Below are 20,202 nucleotides of genomic sequence, written 5' to 3' on the forward strand. Positions count from 1 at the left end.
GGTGGCACCCGGCCCACTTAAAGCCCTGCATCCATCTAATACTCGCTTGTGTTTCTGGAAATCGTAACAGTAGAATTAAGTCAGAATGATCAGAGCAGTGAGCAGGGGTGCGCCTCATCTCCTTAACATTGTGCACCAGTGACTTATCCTCGAGTAAATAGTCTATTCTTGTGAAACTGCACTATTAACTGTGAAAGGTCTACAGTCTTGTAGAACCCATCCTTGTACACCGCACATGTAGAGCAAAATCCAGCATTAAGGTCTTTATTGCTTTCCCAACTCCGTGAGTCCCCATTACCAGATTCTTTGAGGACCTAATTCAGCATTCATAGTAGCATTAAAATCCCTCCAATCATTAGAGAAGCTGCAGAATCAAAAATAATCCCACTCATGGTACTGAGGGGGGAAAGATCATCACAGTTTGGACCATCGTACCCGTCGCATGGGATTGGTCCCTGTCTCTCACCCATCTGCCCGAGTGATACGGAGAGAGAATGGAATTCAGAACCGGAGCCTTCCCTGATGGTGATTGAAACTCCCCTAGTAGCCAGTGATTGATCAGAGCTCATGACCCTGTGCTCCCACACCGGACCACTAAAAATTGCTTTACACTGACGTGATTTAGTGTGTTTCTTGTAAAATTATAATATGGGCAAGGCTGTCCAGCAGAGATCTACTGATCACCTGCTGCTTCTTCCAAGTATGAAGCCTGTTAATATTCCCGGTCAAGATCCCCAATTCAATTACACATTTACCCATCCCAACCATCTTGCACCGGTTCCAAATATGCCAAGTCAGGTTCCCGCCACAAAAAAGGAAGCAAAAATCTACATACTACCCCTTTTAACTCTACCCCACATGAATAGTAAAAAAAGAAAATAGACAGAAAGAACAAAAGAACATCCAATTCTGTACTACCCACCTAACATAAAAAAAAGAAAAGGGGAGGAGGGGTCCCTGGAACAAACACCCTTGTTGAAGCCTCTGCATGCCTCAACCTCGCTGCCATGTCACCTTGCTTCCCCCTCCCACTGCATCCTGGGGGGAGAGGGGGGGGGGGGGGGTGGTGAGAGACAAAAAAGTGTCAGCCTAGTCGGGGTCATCCATTGTAACCATAGTTCTCCAATGGTTTTTCCGAACCCATTAAGCCTTGTGTAAATTCTTCACAGTATCGCAACCAGGCATCCTCCATCCATCTGCGCCTTCACTAATCAAGTCCCTATACTTAATTAAAGCCATAGATCTGTCTGAATGCTTCTAACAAAAGACACTGGCATATAGAATGAAGAATAAATCAAAACAGTCAGCCCCAGTCAAAAGATCTGGGATAAATCCATAGTTCTTTTGCCCACCATGCCACCCCAGTTTGGAGCCAGCCATATGCAAATCAGTCTTGACCCTGTGCCTCATGGAAACAGTCCAGACTAGCAAAAAATGGTTACGGGTTCTGCCCACTTAACCCTCCCGTACCTGAGCAGGAGACATCCAAGGATGAGAAAGTAGCAACAAAGGGTACCGAAGGGATCAATCCAATTTTAATTTTCAAACAAGAGACAATTAATTATCTTGTGAATAACAAATTAAACATTGAGAAAATATATATATGTTAATTCATCTACACACATATGAGCGGACATCAAGGGAGGCACGACAACCAACAGTCTATATACAAAACATCACATATATATCATATACAAATATACACAACATTTACAATATCAACAAACGCTTATCTGTACCCTAAACACAAGAAATATATAAGAATATATATACACCAATTCAAGTAAGTGCCTCCTCTTAATTTACAATGGAGTGCACAACAAAGTGGTAGTCCCAAAAGTAAAGCACCAGGGGGTTAGAACATCAACCCAGTCTATATTTGTATTAGTGCACATCAGAAAAAAATCAAATCTTTCTTAAATTGCAACAGGGGACTCCATTCGGAACAAAAGGTGTCGAGGCAGTCGCGGTCGCGTTTCAGCCAGATGATATAGGCTTCATCAGGACATGGGTACTCTAATAATAACAAATATATATAGATTACCTTCTTACTTGCCAACCATGGGCACATATAATAAAATAACATAACAGCTGCAAAAGTGGCATAGCCTCCCCCACACGTGGAAATGGAGAGTCTACTAGAATCGCTTTCCAAGCCCAGTACAGGAAATTATACCTGGAGAAAACACATATAGAGGCCAATGAGCCGCAACCCCAAATCTAACTGGGGGAGAAAAGTCTCACATCAGTATCCACTTAAATAAGTTAACTAAAGAAAATGCGTCGGACATACCTTATATATGCAATGAGTCCACTCAGATAAGGATAATGTGGAACAAGCGTGGCTTAAATCACACGTTCTTTCTGCCATCACCATCCGACCATAGGGGGGGAGAGAAGAAAAGAGAGAGAGGAACAGTGCATTAAAACTCACACCGACCTCTGATATCACTAGTTCTGCACCAAAGGGGGGGCTGTACTTAATATAGAAGCACAAAAGTTCAAAAAACGCAAATCTACAATATGTGATACAAGTATGTATCTCTGTCTCGACCAACACGGCCAGTGATTAGGAAAGCGTATGGAGGCGGAAAAGCTGATTGAATAATGAATCACCTCAGGCCACACGAGGGGAGAGAAACTTGCAAAACCCACAGGTCATACACCCACCCGAATAATCTAAGTCGCTACCAGCCTGGAAAATAATGTAAACACACAACCCATCCACGAAGGCGGGATCGTGGTGGCCATAGTGACAGACCCTTACACTGCCACCCCTGTCGCGCTATACTATAATATCCTGCATGTCTTAAAGGATGTACAGCCGCCGCGGCCCATGCGCCTACAAATGCAGAGCGGGAGAGAAGGGGAAAGGGCAGTTACCTCAATTCTTCGGGTAGCACAGCGACACGAACCAACAGTGTTCACCGCAGCGTAAATCACACCAGCAGGAAGTAGAGGGCGGCCGACATCGCGCATATAAATGACACATATCATGCGTCAGCACGAGCGCCTGACCAGCGGGAAACACTAAAAAGGGATTACGGATCGAAGAGAAGATCCCAGAGTTCGTATACCCACACCTCCAGTGAATATACCGGCATAGAACGATCGTCTGTAACTCATTCTATCAGAATGAAAGTTTACACATCAATACAAATGAAGTGAAGTAAATAGTAAATAACTGTGAAGAGAAAACTAATCAAGAAAACATAAAAAGACATGAAAAAATGTGTAACGTGTAATAATACTCCTGCATTTCCACTATTGGGTTCCCATTTTAAATAAAGCACATGGACCCTACATTCAAAGAAGACAAAGCAGCAATCCAATAGACAAAGGCTATTCAGGTTCGAACTGTAGCATTTTTTATGGCTGTATATACAAAATAAAATCTCATCAAGAATCAGTATGCATGTCAATCTAGTATAACTATACATACTACAGTACTATGTGTCATATCATCTCATCATCTATCTTAATTCATTAGAGAAAGCAGCAAAAGAATGGACATATAGCAGAGCTTAAGAAAGAAACGGACACCCGTTCAAATCAGTGCCCAAATTTTATCACGTTCATTCAGTCCTTTGTCAGAAGTGTGGTATCTCTCTATTAATCTCGCTTCAGCACGATTCAACTTGGTCTCTAAATCGGTTTTATTTTTAGCCGAGATGGTAACTAGGACTGCCCAAGTCAACTCTTCTTCATTGTGGTCTGCCTCCATATAGTGCTGTACTAGGGGCGCCCCAATATTCTTGCATCTTGTGTGATTTTTTCTGTCCAATACGCATTTTTACTGCTTGTGTCGTCTGCCCAATATATGCCAGGTCACAGGGACAGGTCACTACATAGATACAATTCTTGGTGTTACAGTTAGAAAAGGTACGCATCGTATGTATGTGACCATTGATATCAATCTCTTTCAAATCCCTAGTGTTGGGACATACAGAACAGTTCATACAGCGGTAGTGTCCGATCACAGGTGGTAATCCTAAGAAGCCCCTGGTGTCTTTTTTGATTGGCAACATTCTATTTGCCTTCACCAAATGCGGCTTTATATTCTTTCCTTTACGGAACGCAAAAAGTAGTTTGGGATATTCAAATGATCCATTAGCCTCCAGTTTTTTTAAATAATCTGTTTGACCTTACTAGCTTTGGGGTTGAATGTAAGCACACAGGTCAATGATATGCCCTCTTTTTTGTCTCTGCGTGTCAGTAAACTTTCTCGGGGTGTGTACCACGCACGTTTAAGTGCTGCTCTGACCAACTTCCTGGGATAGCCTCTATTGCAGAGTTTATTCATTAGGGTCTCCGCATTGTCGAAGTAGTCGCTTTTATTGGAGCAATTGCGACGAATATGCAAGAATTGCCCATAGGGCAAGTTTTCTTTAAGGCTCCTTGGGTGGCCACTACTGAATTCTAAGAGAGTATTCCGGTCAGTAGGTTTAGTGTAAAGGTTAACTTTCAAGACTCCTTCGTTGTTAAAGAGCCACACATCGAGAGCGCGTGACGCGGCAGCCAAGATGGCCACCCCTCCGTGAGCTCCGCAACAGCTGCAGCGCTTCGCGCACGAAGGATCTCACAGAACCGGCAAATCAGCAATTTGGACGCCGATTCCAGCGTCGGAAGTCTCCCTGATTATGAGGGTATGCTTGTTGACTTCCACGCTTCGTTTTTCAGTGGAAAAAATGCTTTTATGTGCCTAATCAAATTCCGGCCGCCATTTTGATTTTCTTCATATCGTTTTTTTTGGCCCCGAATTTCGTTTTAAGCTAATTAGCTTATTCTGGCACGTTTTTCTTATCTTTAACTGGTGAACTCGTCATGTGGAGCACCATACTTCCTCTGGACATGTTTGCCTCTTCAGTTTTTGGATATTAACCTCTGCTTTCCCTGTGAGGATCTGCCAGTCAGGATAATGGCCGCCATTTTGTCTATTAACTTTATTTTTGTCTGAAGCTGCATGTCATCGAAGCTGTTCTTCTCTCACTTATGTGGCCACGCTCTCATTTCCTCCACTTAGTATTGCTCCATGGTCTCTGCACGCCACATTTATCTGCTCCTTCGTCTGCTTTGGGTATTGCGTTTGCTGACTTTGCTGCTCTTGTTTATTGAGCTTATGGATTAGAGCAATCCCGTCACTGGCCCTCCTTTAGTGGTTACCTGCCTTCTTTGCCTACACGCCTAATTCTGACTGCTTTCAATTTAATCTTTTTTCAGTGGCTCTCTTGTCGCTTTCAGCAAAAGCGCATTCTGTGTGTTTTTTTTTTAGAAAAAAAAAATCTGCCTTTTTCACAATGGAGCACGCGCAGTTCTAAGGCCTCATCTGCGATTCCTGTGTCTCGCAAAGACTCTGCTAACACCAGTAAACGCATCAAGAAAGATCCTCCTTCGCCTTCCAAGTCTCCTCTCCCCATAACGCTTGAGGATATTATGGAGGAACTTCGCCTTATTAGGCCTTTTATGGCGGACACTACTACCACATTACAGAGAATCGACAAAAAATGGTCTTCCTTAGACAAAAGAGTGACTGTTGTTGAACAACAGATTAGTGATGTTCAAGATGTTGCTGCTAAGGTCGTATGTCTCACTAAGGAAGTTGTGCTACTTAAAAAAGCCACAGAGGATTTGGAAAATAGAAATAGGGGCAACAACCTGCGTGTTTATGGTGTTCCAGAAAATTCAGAGGGGTCTGACATCATCGCCTTTCTGAAATCTCAAGTTTTGCCAATCACAGGTATCCCTAAACATCTGGACGTTAACATACAGAGAGCACACCGCCTTGGTCCTAAACACTCTTCTGCTTCCTCGAAGCCTAGGGGCATAATTGCGTACTTTCTTCTTTACTCTGACCTCATGGAAGTCCTCCATTCTGCTAAACAACATAAGCAGTTAGTGTGGTCTGGTCATAAACTTTTTTTCACCCAGCATGTATCAAAGCCGACAGCCGACCGTCGCAAGGAATTTTTGGACTCAAGACCCACACTTCGTGCTATGAATGCCAGATATGGACTCATTCACCCATGCTTTTTCAAGGTTACATACAAGGAAAGGTCTTACAGCTTCGACGATCCTGCAGACCGTCGCAAGTTCAATCGACACACATAGGGTGGACAACATGGACCACAGTGGCTCTTAATGTTTCTCTTGTTTTGTTTTGTCGATTCTATTTTGTTGTGGCCCGTTTCCTTTTCTTCTCATAACGTGATGTTTTGCTCCCTTCTTGTTTTTTAGGTTGGGTGTCCCCATCCTGGTTTGTTGGCCTCTCCCTTTCTCCGTTTTGTTGTGTCGCTATCCGATTGTCTCTGCTTTACCCCAGTATGCCGTCCTCCTTCATGGTTGTTTGGTAAGTCTCCTTCATTTGTATTAAATTGTCGGGCCTGGTATCTCTCCCTATTTTCTGTTATTCTTTTACTTCTAGCTTTTCTTGGAGTCCAGATTCCCGCATTATACTTATTTTATGCGGCTGTCTCTCTTTGCTGCTCCCGCTCTCACTCTATTGTTCATTCTGTTCTTGTTGTGCACAATCTATGGCTAAAGTTCTCCGACTTTTGGCCATCCTCTCTTTCCTATCTTTTTTCTCTGGAGGTTTCTCCTCCCTTTTCCTCCTTTCTTTTTCCCTCTCTTCTTTCCCTCCTCTCTCCATCTTTCTTTCCCTTGTTCTCTTTTCTTTTTTCCACTGCTCTTCATTCTGTACTATTCCTGCTCTTTTAGGTTTTTTCTTGTCTTCTTCCCTCTTCTCACTCTGGCACTATGGCAATAAATTCTCCACTCTTTTCCTCTTTCGTATATATTTCCTCGTTTTGCACGTTTATCTGCTACTCCTGCTTTGTTTTCATTGGTTTTCCTATTTCCATTTTGCTTGCTCTCTTACCTATTTAGTCTTCCTTCCTACTTTGTATGCTATTCATTTCTTCCAATTGTTCCTTTGTCTATTTTCTCCTCTTACTTGTCTTGTTTCCTTTCCCTATTTCTCTTTTACTCTCTCCTCATGAAAGGTTTCCGTTTCATTTCTTGGAATGTTAAGGGTCTTCGGAACCCTATTAAGAAACAGCGTGTTTTATCCCACCTAGCCCGGTTGCAATGTCAAATTGCCTTTCTTCAGGAGACACATCTCTCTACACAAGATTTGTCAATGTTACGTCGACAATGGGTTGGCAAAGTTTTTTGTTCTCCTGCTGTTAATCATAAAAATGGTGTGGTTATACTCTTTCATAAGACTTTATCTGTTCAAATACAAAAAGAAACTGTTGATGCTGATGGTAGATGGTTGTTCCTGGACTGTACTGTTAATAATGTTAATCTCTCCCTCTGTAATGTTTATGGTCCGAATGGCATTGATCCCTCTTTTTGGCACGATTTTTCCTCCCTCCTCTCCTCCAATGCTAGTGAGGACATGATTGTTGGGGGGACTGCAATCAATTGATGGACCCTTTTTTGGATCGCAAATCACAAACGCGTTATGTTCCTAATAAAATGCAGAAATCCTTCCATAAATCCATCTCCTCCAGAGGTCTCAGATTCTTGGAGAATCTCTCATCCTGACTCCCTGGAATTTTCTTTTTTTTCTCCTGTGCATACTTCCCTTTCCCGTATTGATTATATCTTTCTAACACATCACGCTTTTCAATTCATGACTAATTCCGAAATAGGCTCCATCCTCATTTCTGACCATGCCCCCGTTATTCTGGATATGGACTACCCTTTCCCTACACCTCAGTCTTCCCGATGGCGTTTTAATAATTATCTTTTACTGGATCCTGCCTTTACAACACACTTCACTCAATTTATGGATGAGTTCTTTACTAATAATTCTCACACTTCCTCTGATTTTCACTTCCTTTGGGATGCTTTTAAAGCTACTGCTCGTGGCTTTATTATCGATTATGTGTCACGCAAAAAGAAGAAAGCACTTTCCAAGCTTCTTCCTTTCTTACACGCATTAAAGAGCTTGAACATCTCTATTATACCTCCAATTCCCCCGATTCTTTATCTTCTCTCCTCTCCGCTAAAATGCAGTTTAATAAACACACCTGGGACTCTGCTTCTAATCAACTTCTCCAATTTAATGCAAAAATTTACGGTGGTCGTAATAAAGCCGGTAGAGCTCTTGCGAATTATCTTAAAATCAAAAAACAAAAATCTAAAATAGTCTCCATCAAAGACCCACAAGGTTCTATTCACTCTTCTGGTGCTAAAATCCTCGATTGCTTTGTACAGTTCTATACCTCTCTTTACACCCCTGAATCCACTCCCTCTACTGATCAATTAGATGCTTTTTTTCAGTCAATTCCCAAACCCTCCACTCCGCTGATTGACTTTTATTCTCTTGATGCTCCACTTTCAGAATAGGAAATTCTTGCTGCCCTCTCCCTCTTACCCAAAGATAAAACTCCTGGTCCCGATGGTTTTACAGTTCGCTTTTTTTTTTTCATTTCAAATCTGTTTTAATTCCGTATTTACTCCAGTTGCTCAATCACTTTTTCATCACCGGTGAGTCCAAAGGTTCTTTCACACAGGCTATGCTTGTCCTTTTACCCAAAAAAGATAAAGATCCCTCCTTGTGCAAGAATTATAGGCCTATTTCTTTAATCAATACTGACTGCAAGATCTTTGCAAAACTCTTGGCTCTTCGCATCAATTCCATTATTCCTGATCTGGTTAATATCCATCAATCCGGTTTCGTTAAAGGTAGATCCATCACCGATAATTCTAGGACTTCTCAATATTATTCACCTCTCCGCTAAAATGAATAGTCCACTTGCTGCAATTACTCTTGATGCTGAGAAGGCTTTTGATCGGGTTAATTGGGACTTCATGTTTGGTGCTTTGCGTTGGCATGGCTTTAGCCCCACTTTCCTTAAATATGTCCAACTCCTCTATTCCGCTCCATCTACCTCCATCTGGATCAACGGTATGCAGTCCAAATACTTTCCCCTTCATAGAGGTACCAGACAGGGTTGTCCTCTTTCCCCTCTTCTTTTCATTTTGGCGTTGGAACCCTTCCTCGTGAAGATTCGTCAATCCTCTTCTTATTCTGGTTTCATTTTTAAGGATGTGGAAATTAAGTTCACCGCCTATGCGGATGATATTTTGCTTTACATTTCTAACCCTTCGGTCTCCCTTCCCGCTTTTTTTTCTTTGCTACATGACTATTCCTCTGTTTCTGGATATAAATTGAACAGACAAAACAGAAGTTCTCCCTCTCAATAAATTTTGTCTCCCACACATGTATCATGGTTCTGGTTTCCAATGGACCTCTAGCCATATCAAGTGTCTTGGTGTTCTTTATGCTAACTCCACTAGAGAGACTGTTAGAATCAATCATTCTGATATTCTTAAAAAACTCTCTTCACTTATTGATCGCTGGTCTCCTCTTTTTCTCTCTTGGTGGGGTCGTCTCTCTACTATTAAAATGATGTTCCTTCCCATTGTGAATTTCTACCTCTCTATGCTTCCCATTCCCCTTACTCATTTCTTCTTTAAGTCCATCAACAGTCTCTTCTCTAAATTTTTATGGAATAATCGTAAAGCCAGAGTTGCTTTATCCCGTCTTCAACAGCCTAAACATCTCGGTGGTGTCAACTTTCCAAACATTTCACGCTTTCATTCTGCATTTTCCCTTAAGCAAATCTGGTCTTTTTTACTTGACTCTCCTCCGCCGCTTATTACGTCCTGGAGCTCTTTAGAATCAGCACAAATCTCCCCTTTCTCTCTTCTCACCGCTTCTAACCTTACTCAGCCACCTTCAAAATTTTCTTCGCCTATTTTCAAACATTCAAAAGCCCTTGTACTGGCTCTTTTCCGCTCCTTTTCCTCGTCCTCTACTCTTCGCTTGAATACCCCATTGTGGTACAATAAATCTCTTAAATTTCGCAACCGTGCCCTTTTCTGGAAGGAATGGATTGATAAAGGATTCCTTACTTATAGTCATCTTTTTCTTAATAATTCTCTGGCGCCTTTTCAGGTACTTTGTGATTCTTTTGGTATCTCCAATAAATTCTCTTCACAGTTTCTCACACTTATTCCTTCTCTACACTCCACTATCATACAGGATGCACCCACTTCCTGCGCTCCTCCTCTCTTATTTTCACATTCCCTTCAAAGCCTCAGACATTTATAAATGACTTTCTCCCTCACCTTTAGTGCGGCCCAAAACAAAACTTGAACTTTCTTGGGAATTAGACCTTGGCCAAACCTTCCTCGAGTCCACCTGGGATTCAATTTGGTCTAAACTCCATTCAACTTCCCGCTCCGCTAGCACCACGCAGACCTTATACTATTTTTACAATAGATTGTTTTACACCCCTTGTGATCTTTTTAAATTTAAACTAATAGATTCCAAAAAATGTTGGTCCTGTTCCTGTATTACAAGTGATTTTAAACATATGTTCTTTTTATGCCCTACGGTACAACTGTTATGGTCACGAATTTGGTCTTCCCTGAACAAAATTTTATCTAATAATATACCCTTTGATATTTCTCTGATTTTTCTGGGTGGTTTAGCTCCAGTCTGGGATGTTCCACCTTTTACTCGCAAATTCATTGACTTACGTATTGCTATTGCTTTTCAAATCATTATTACCAATTGGAAAGATACCAAGAATGTCGAATATGCTGCATGGTGGAATTTAATTTGTCATCACCATAGATTAGATCGTGCATGTGCCTCTTCTACCTCCCTTCTGATTAAACGTGACTTATTATGGTCCCCTTTAACAGATTACCTATCCAGATGTGCCATTTAGCTTCATATTCATTTATCTGCTATATGATGTTTTTTATTTTTTACATACTATTAATATAATTATATTATGTATTCGCTTTATTATTGCTCTATTATTGATGTTTCTTTCCCCTCCCTTTCCTCCTTCCCCTCTCTCACTTTTCCATCTTCTTTCTTTTCCCTCCCCAAAATTCTAAAAGTTATAAAAGCATTTTCCCTTGGTATATTCTTTACCTCTTTGAGGTTTTTATTTATACACGCAAGGTTTACTTTTGTTTCTTCTTATACTGTATTTTATCTTTTTGCAGTTGTACTGATGTTTTACATGGTCTTTATTTACTCAATAAAGCTTTTCAAACTTAAAAAAAAAAAAAAAGATCCACACATCAAGAAAGTTGATTTTATCATTGCTAGCAGTCATGGTGAATTTCAAATCAGAGGAACATGAATTGAGCCACTCATGGAAACAGGACAATTCCTCATTGTTGCTATTCCAGATGAGGAATATGTTGTCGATTTAGCTAACCCAGCCCGACAACAAGTGCCGAAATTGGTTCGCCACACCGAAGACATACACTTCTTCGAATTGGTCCATCACCAGGTTGGCAATCTCTGGTGCAAAACAACAACCCATAGCGACTCCCTTCAGTTGTAAATAAAGGGAGTCTTTGAACGTAAAAAAGTTATTTTTTAGACAGATTTTAGCCAATTCTATGATGAATTTCGTAGGCACCTGGTGAGGTCTACTTCTACGGAACAACTACCACTTTGTTGTGCACTCCATTGTAAATTAAGAGGAGGCACTTACTTGAATTGGTGTATATATATTCTTATATATTTCTTGTGTTTAGGGTACAGATAAGCGTTTGTTGATATTGTAAATGTTGTGTATATTTGTATATGATATATATGTGATGTTTTGTATATAGACTGTTGGTTGTCGTGCCTCCCTTGATGTCCGCTCATATGTGTGTAGATTAATTAACATATATATATTTTCTCAATGTTTCATTTGTTATTCACAAGATAATTAATTGTCTCAGGGAAACAGTCCAGCCCGAAATAGGACAGGTTACTGGATTTCACCCCTCATTAGCCAGGCTAGGTTGAATCCAGTGGCACAGTGTAGGTGTAACTGCAGGGCAGTGACGTGGGGGGTGGGGGGCGAGGTGGTAATGTATGGATTACAGACTTTAACAGGATTTTGTGGTGTGCACTACATCACTAAATGCGATGCAGTGCGCACAACAAAACTCGTTCTATTTATTTAAATGTTTACTTACCTGTTAAAGTCGGTAATCCATACATTACTACCCTCCCACCCTGCCCCTCCCCCTCCCCACATCACCGCCCTGCAGTTACACCTACTACCGGCAGCGGCTGGTCTGGCCATACCTGGCGCACTTAGGGATTGAAAGCAAAAGACACAGATGATGGCTGGAATGCAGAGCAAATCAAACATTCACCCCCAGCCAATAGATCTGTTAATTATATTGTTTTTTGCTCACCATGCCGCCCAGTTTAGACCCAGCCATATGCAAATCACTCTTGAACATGTGTCTCATGGGAACAGTCCAGCCCGAACTACTAAGCCAGGTCCTCCCTGGACCGAAAACAAGCATCCTGGGACTGGTTTTAGGCATCACCCCTCAGACCCACTGCCCCTCGCGCTGCCCAGCCCTCCCGCATTACCTACGATGCCACCACCCTCCTAGCCCTTAACCCCGGTCGCGCCCCCAACTGCGTCCAAGCCGCTCCTGGACACACCCATGGACCTTTCTCTTGCTACTCCTGCAAATTCATCGGCACCGACAACATCTCCGCTACGACCACACCACAGATTCCCGACCCCAACCACCTACATTGCATCCTGCTCAACACCCGATCGGTCCACAGACACGCCATTGACCTATGGAATCTACTAGACACCATCTCTCCAGACGTCGCCTTCCTAACAGAAACATGGATGAACGCTTCCTCCGCCCCAGACATCACCATTGCCATCCCTGAAGATTATAAGATCACACGCAAGGACCGTACCGGCCACACAGGAGGAGGAATCGCTATCGTCCATAAAAAATCAATCCACATCTCAACCAGCTCTGACGTCAACCTCGCCAACTCTGAACACCTACACTTCCAAATCCACATAGACCCCAAGACCACTCTCAGAGGCACCCTCCTCTACAGACCACCAGGACCCCGCGCAAAATTCAGTGAAGACATCACGGACTTCATCACTCCACACGCGCTCCCCTCCAAAGATTACATCCTTCTGGGAGACCTCAACTTTCACCTTGAAAATAACAACGACCGCAACACCACCACCCTCTTGGACAACCTCGCCAACCTCGGACTTAAACAACTGGTCACTTCCCCCACCCACATCGCAGGTCACACACTCGACCCCATCTTCACCTCCAGCAATCATGTCTCCTTCAGCCACACTACGGATCTCCTCTGGACTTACCACAGCTGCGTTCACTTCACCTACAACAAGCCGAAACCCACCAACCACCTCCAACCAACTCTGCAAAGAAACTGGAACAAAATCACCATCGACCAGATCTCCTCATCGCTCCTTCTAAACACCCCAGCCCACTCTTCTAACCCAGACCAAGCCGCCCCCAACTTCACCCTATGGTTATCCAACACCGCCGACATCCTAGCACCACTGAAAAAACGTCAAAGCAAACCTGGCAGCAAGAAGGCCTCATGGTTCAACGAGGATCTTAAGAAATCCAAGAAACTATGCCGCTCCCTTGAGAAGGCCTGGAAAAAAGACCCAACAACCAGCACCAAGGACGCCTTCAAAAACGCCACCCGCATACACCACCAACTGATCCGAAATGCCATGAAAACAGCATTCAAGGATCGACTAGACAACAACGCCCACAACAGCAAGGAACTTTTCAACATAGTCAAGGAATTCACCAACCCCTCGGCCAACTCCAACGACATCACCCCCTCTCAAGCCCTCTGCGACTCCCTGGCTCTATTCTTCCACAACAAAATTGCAGACATCCACAACAGCTTCGACAACCAACCCGGAGACCAACCCACCCAACCATATGCTGAACATTCTCCCCCCTTGAACACCCTTAACGACTGGAACCCAATCTCCACTGAGGACACCATCCGCCTGATGAACTCCATCCACTCAGGATCCCCCACAGACCCATGCCCTCACCACATCTTCAACAAAGCAGACTCCATCATAGCACCGCACCTCCGAGACGTCATCAACTGCTCCTTCAACTCCGCCACCTTCCCGGAAAGCTGGAAACACGCTGAACTCACCGCCCTTCTGAAAAAACCCACAGCGGACCCCACCGAACTCAAAAATTACCGCCCCATATCGCTCCTTCCTTTCCCGGCCAAAGTCATCGAGAAAGCTGTCAACAACCAGCTCGCCGCGTTCCTCGAAGCCAACAAATCCCTCGACTCCTCACAATCTGGCTTCCGAGCAAAACACAGCACTGAGACCGCCCTCATCGCAGCAACAGACGACATTCGAACTCTACTGGACAATGGAGACACAGTCGCCCTCATCCTCCTCGACCTCTCTGCAGCCTTCGACACAGTCTGCCACAGCACCCTTTTACAACGCCTCAGAAACATCGGAATACAAGGAAAAGCACTTGAATGGATCACCTCGTTCCTCACCGGAAGAACCCAGAGAGTCCGCCTTCCACCATTCAAGTCCGAGGCCACTGAAGTCATCTGTGGCGTACCACAAGGATCCTCACTCAGTCCCACCCTCTTCAACGTATACATGAGCCCCCTTGCGGCCATCGCTCGCCAACACAATCTCAACATCATCTCCTACGCGGATGACACTCAACTGATCCTTTCTCTCACCAATGACCCCAGCACCGCCAAAACAAACCTACACGAAGGAATGAAAGAAGTTGCCGAATGGATGAAACACAGCCGTCTGAAACTGAACTCAGACAAAACAGAAGTCCTCATCTTAGGTACATCCCCCTCTGCATGGGACGACTCTTGATGGCCGGAAGCCCTTGGAAAAGCACCCATCCCGACAGACCACGCACGGAACCTAGGAGTCATCCTGGATTCCTCACTCTCAATGAACAGACAAGTCAGCTCCGTATCCTCATCCTGCTTCAACATTCTTCGCATGCTCAAAAAAACATTTCGCTGGATCCCCACCGAAACCAGAAAAACAGTCACCCATGCTCTGGTCACGAGCCGACTGGACTACGGAAACACCCTCTACGCAGGTACTACCGCTAAACTCCAGAAGAAACTCCAACGAATCCAAAACGCCTCAGCCAGGATCATATTAGACATCCCGCGTAACGAACACATCTCTGGTCACCTGAAAGACCTCCACTGGCTACCCGTCAATAAGAGGATCACTTTCCGACTGCTAACCCACGCACACAAATCACTCTACGACATCGGACCAGAATGCCTCAACTCACGACTGTCCTTCTACACCCCCTCCCGCCAACTACGTTCTTCCAACCAAGCCCTCGCCACTGTACCTCGCATCAACAAGACCACCATGGGAGGCAGATCCTTCTCATACCTGGCAGCTAAAACATGGAACTCACTCCCCACTTACCTTCGCCTTACCCAGAACCACCTAGCATTCAGAAAGCAACTTAAAACATGGATATTTGACAAGTAATCCTCCTCCCCTCCCTAAGCCCCTTGAGACCCTATGGGTATGTAGTGCGCTATATAAATTCTTTGACTGACTTGACATGTTGCTTGTTTCCAGTCCAGGGAGGACTTGACCTGGCAGTACAGGCTGGACTGCTCCCTTTGGGCGTGGGGTCAAGACTGATTTGCATATGGCTGGGTTCGAACTGGATTGGCATGGGGAGCAAAAAAAAAAAAAGACTGCTTTGGGCCCTGATCTCTGTACTGAGGTGACTGTATGACATTGTTCTGCATTCTGTCCATTACTTGTTCTTTTTGCATTTGTCACCCCGAATGGGATGGGTATGCCCAGACATGGTTCCTGTGGTCTCCAAACCACTGGAGTTAAGCTATCCTGGCTGATAAGGGGTGAAACGTCGAAACCAGTCCTAGGATGCATGTTTCTATTCCAGAGAGGACCGGGCTGGACTGCTCCCATTGGGAGCATGGTCAAGACTGATTTGCATATGGCTGAATTCAAACTGGAATGGCATGGGGAGCAAACAAAATGATGCATTTAGGCCCGGATCTCTGTACTGGAGTGAATGTACGACATTGTTCTGAATTCTGTCCATCAATTGTTCTTTTTGCATGTCTCTATCCAGCATCTAGTACACTTTTACACATTCCCCTCTCCATATACTTTCTTTTGTTGCATCGGACAAATGTGATCCCAGTGGTTTTACCAAGCCCATATAAGGTGACTTCTTCTTGTAATCAGTCCCTTTCTATCACCAGTTTCATCCATCACCACCTCTCACATTGTCCTTTGTGTTAACATCCACCATTTTAATCCCTATGTGAACATCACCATTCTTGTTTTCCAATGGCTTTACCTCAACCTTACTCACAGCTGAGGGCACAGGGGGGCTTTTCGCAGGTTCACCACCACTTTTAGCTCCCATTTTGACTACAAGGCACTGCTTTAATGGCTCTGAAATGCCCTGAGCCCTAATAATCAGGGCTCGGTGCACATGTGTAGACCTTTAAAAAAAGTATGTTTAATTAGCTTATCCCCACTTGGCATAGCTTAACTTACTTATAAGTCCCTACCATATGGTGCCAGGGGTACCTAGGGGCTGCAGTTTATAGTGAAGGGACCACAAAGCTTGGGAGGAAGCCCACAGAGCCCCGCTATTGTTGGAGAAAAGGATGGCACAACCAGTGAGGAAGAAGAAGAGGAGGGTGACAGGAGTGTCAGCAACAGATGAGGTGTGGGGTGCGGGAACAAGGTCCTTGCCTCAAACACCAGGCCATGGGTGCCCCTGGAGCAAGCAGTGTGAATGGCGCCCTCAGTTCAGGAAGAGGTAGCAGCCCTGGAGCTGGAGGAGTGAGCCCTGGCATTGGAAGAAAGAAAAAGAGCCAAGCTGGGCTTGAGGACCAAAGAGAAAGGCGCAGCAAAAGGAAACTGAGCTATCTGACAAGGGTGTGCAAGAGGCCAGATTGCCCAAAGGGATTGGTCCCAGCTATGTGTAGGGGGCTGACAAAGACAAGCAAGTAGCATCCCATGATACATCTCTAAGGATGAGGAAAGTGGGTACACCACACTATTCTTGGAATTAGTGCCAGTAGCCGATAGAGACAGGATGCTCACATTCGAGGATGAGGTGGCCGAGTCCAATACCCACAAGAAGGAAGCACTTGTAGAGTTGTTTGGTCTCACTCCCGAAGAGTACAGGCAGAAGCTTAGGACAACACAAAACAGGGCAACATAGAATGCTTCTGCAAAGGAACAGGATGGTTGGGTAAAAGGGAACAGCGTGGTCACTTAAGGAGGCCTCTACAATTGGTGGGCTCTAGAATGTGGTGGTTAAGGAGCACATTCTAACAAGTTGTTGTACAGAAAATATACACCAACATCTAGACTCCAGGTTATCGATCCCCAGAGAGCTGATCAAGATAGCAGATGAGTAAGGCAAGACGAGAGTAACCAACACCTGGGTTAAGCCCAAGTATAGGGTTTAGGCCGATAGAAGGGTGGGGAGGGAGGCAGTAAGTCTACCACAGAGGTTGCGGCGGATTCCTAAAGCCCTAAGCAGGGTTTCAAGAACCAGCCCACCCCCAGCAAGCAGAGTAGTGGGGACACAGAGTTAAAGAAACTCTTGGGGAAGAGGTTGTGCGTTGATGGTCAGCAGCCAGGACATCACGGAGGGGATGCAGCATGCCCCACGAGAAAGGGGACCACTGGGGTGGCTAGCGCTGCATTTAGTGTGGTGACCTCCGATTAGGAAATCCTTGTAGCTTTTAACCGGGAGAAGGACCTGATGGCAAGTTGATCCCTGATGATGGTAGTGGGCACTTCCACCAGATCAAAGTAAATGGGATCCCACTACAGCCCTGAGAGGCACTGGTACCAGCCACACAATGGTGGTGGACCGGTTAGTATCCCCAGACCAGTGCCTGCCAGGAGGGTTAGTGGGGGTAAAGGCAGTCTCAGGGCAAGGCACTGACCACCCTATATCCTTAGTGACCCTAGAAGTAGGGAGGTACCCATGTCATACATAGGGTGGTAGTCAATCCGGACCTACCCCTAGACTGACTCTTGGAAGTCACTGTGACAGCAAAAGAACTTACAGATTTGAGTGAGCGAGTAAAAACGTACTTGTATTTGATTTACCTCATAAAAGGGCGGCACATCCACCAATATGCATAAAATTCATAAGCAATTATATCAATACGTTAATTTGCACGAATCTCATTAAAATTGCAGCAGAACAAGTTAAGTAGGAATACACTAGGTCCTACAGACTTATTGGTAGCCAGCCGTGCTGTAGAGAGGGGACTAAGATGGGATTCAGCTTAAGCTGTGCACCAGATCTCAATCTAAAAAGTGGCCCTGAAACGGTAGACAAATTTAATTGACAGAGTTCATTCAAAGAATAAATCATGTTTTTGTTTTTTAAATGTCAAATTGCGTTTCTTTTTTTAAAGTACTGTTACTAGCAATAGAGGCGGCTTGATCCAAATAGGCAGAGTGAAAATGCAGAGGGTCTGGGAACCGGTGTAAAAAAAGTCGTATTAACATTAATCGGACTTTTAAAGGCCTGTGAAATTCTCAGATGAGGCTGAGATAAGGCGTCATCCACTGCCCAGTCAGCCCAAACTATGTGTATGTGTGTCCTGAAACATGCATCAGCCCGGGCTCAGACAGGGTTTGGGGGGGGGGGGGGGGGGTAACACCCTACTGGCATTGTGCGCCTGCCACAGGACCGGCTTCTTGCCGAGAACTGTTTCTATGGTCATGGTACAAGTCTAGAGTCCCGGCAGAACAGTGTTGGTGGAAAATGACCTGGCATCAGTGTAATGCATGAAAGTGTGAAAGAGGTGTGGCGCAGTGGCCAGGGCGCCTGACTCCGGACCACGGGGTTCGATCTCCAGCTCCGGTGACTCTGGGCAATAGCTCGCTTAATCTTCCTGATGTAGCTGTGGCTTTACAAATGCTGGTATTTACAGGTTATACTTACAAAGCGGTAGATGGAAGGGCGGGTGCACCCAAACTGGCTTCTGATCCCGGCTGCGTCGGCGGCCGGGTCTGGGCGCCTCTTTGGGCGGATGGTGCTCCACCGTGGGTTCGGACAGGGGCGCGGTCTCCGAGGGCTCTGCCACCAATCTCGGCACTGCCACCTGCCCTAGTAGTGGACAAGCCAGGCGGCGGGTCTCCTCGGGGGGCTCTGCCGCTGCGTCGAACAGTGCTACAGGTCCCGCGGCTGCGGACAGGGCGAGGGTCACCTCGGAGGGCGGGTCCATGGCTTCGAACACTGGTGCCCCGCAAACTTCTCGCACTAGCGCCGGTGCGGGCATTCACGAAGTACAGCGCTGCCACCTCTTGTACTGACCTGCTTTTCTTACACATCCCGGCCCATCAGAGTGTTGGGTTGTGTTAAAGCAGCCTCTGGACTAAAAGAGCTGTGAAGAAGTGGCCGCGGTCCGGACCGCCGGATGTGCTGAGGAGCACAGTCGACCGGCGACCCAATGCAACTGGAGGTGCAAGTACCTGGATGTGAAATAAGGGGCGTCTTTACAAGGGTAGGCGTGGCCGCGATCCCGTAAGGCGCTGTGGTGAGGGCGCGCGCTCTTCTACTCACATGGCTCGCCGTGGACGGCTGGTGTGAGAACCTTTATGGAACTAAAGAGGCGGGAATTATGCGATGGTAACCACGCCCCGCTGCGCAGGGAGCCTCCTTAGAGCCTCCTTAGCTCAGCTTCTGGTCGGGTGCGGGCGGGGCCCTGTCACCGCTCGCTTTCTCTCCTGCTGGACGTGCCGAGGAGCAGAAGACGCCGTCCGGACGCGTCAGCTCAGCCCTCCCCGGCAGGGCTAGACCGAGGCTGCTGCCTCGCACTGCCTTTCAAAAGCCTTCAATGTTAGGATAGGAGGCTCTCAACAAAAGCAAGAATCATGGAGGAAAGAGAGATCATGAAAAAAAGCACATTTCTTTAACACAGAGAAGCACTTGAGGCCCGTTTTTAAGATCAGGATTCAGATGTTTTTAGTAAAAGTGAGAGTTTTTAAACATGAGTTAAGAAACACCGCTACCCGGCCCTGGTGATCACGGTATTAGGGCACTAGCGCCGGTGCGGGCATCCACGAAGTACAGCGCTGCCACCTCTTGTACTCACCTGCTTTTCTTACACATCCCGGCCCATCAGAGTGTTGGGTTGTGTTAAAGCAGCCTCTGGACTAAAAGATGTAATGATGAAAGTGGAGGGCCTAGGCCCACATGTCAGGCGCAGCAATGAGGGACACAGACACCCGGAATGGGTAGTATGAAAGGTCGCGAGCACGTGCGCTCGGCCTCTTTTATTGG

General features: G+C 45.4%; 1 protein-coding gene across 1 annotated transcript in view; it reads right to left on the reverse strand.

Moving 5' to 3' along the window:
- The window catches only part of LOC147665085 (killer cell lectin-like receptor subfamily B member 1B allele A), a 300,500-nt gene extending 281,011 nt beyond the window's left edge, over positions 1-19,489 (reverse strand). The window contains exon 1 of the mRNA XM_086949772.1: positions 18,862-19,489. Coding sequence (XP_086805898.1) covers positions 18,862-19,198 — 337 coding nt within the window. The 5' untranslated portion in view covers positions 19,199-19,489. The remainder of the gene's footprint in view (positions 1-18,861) is intronic.
- Positions 19,490-20,202: the final 713 nt, after the last annotated feature.

The sequence above is a fragment of the Lissotriton vulgaris genome, unplaced genomic scaffold (assembly GCF_964263255.1).
Source record: "Lissotriton vulgaris unplaced genomic scaffold, aLisVul1.2 SCAFFOLD_645, whole genome shotgun sequence".
Classification (NCBI taxonomy): Eukaryota; Metazoa; Chordata; class Amphibia; order Caudata; family Salamandridae; genus Lissotriton; species Lissotriton vulgaris.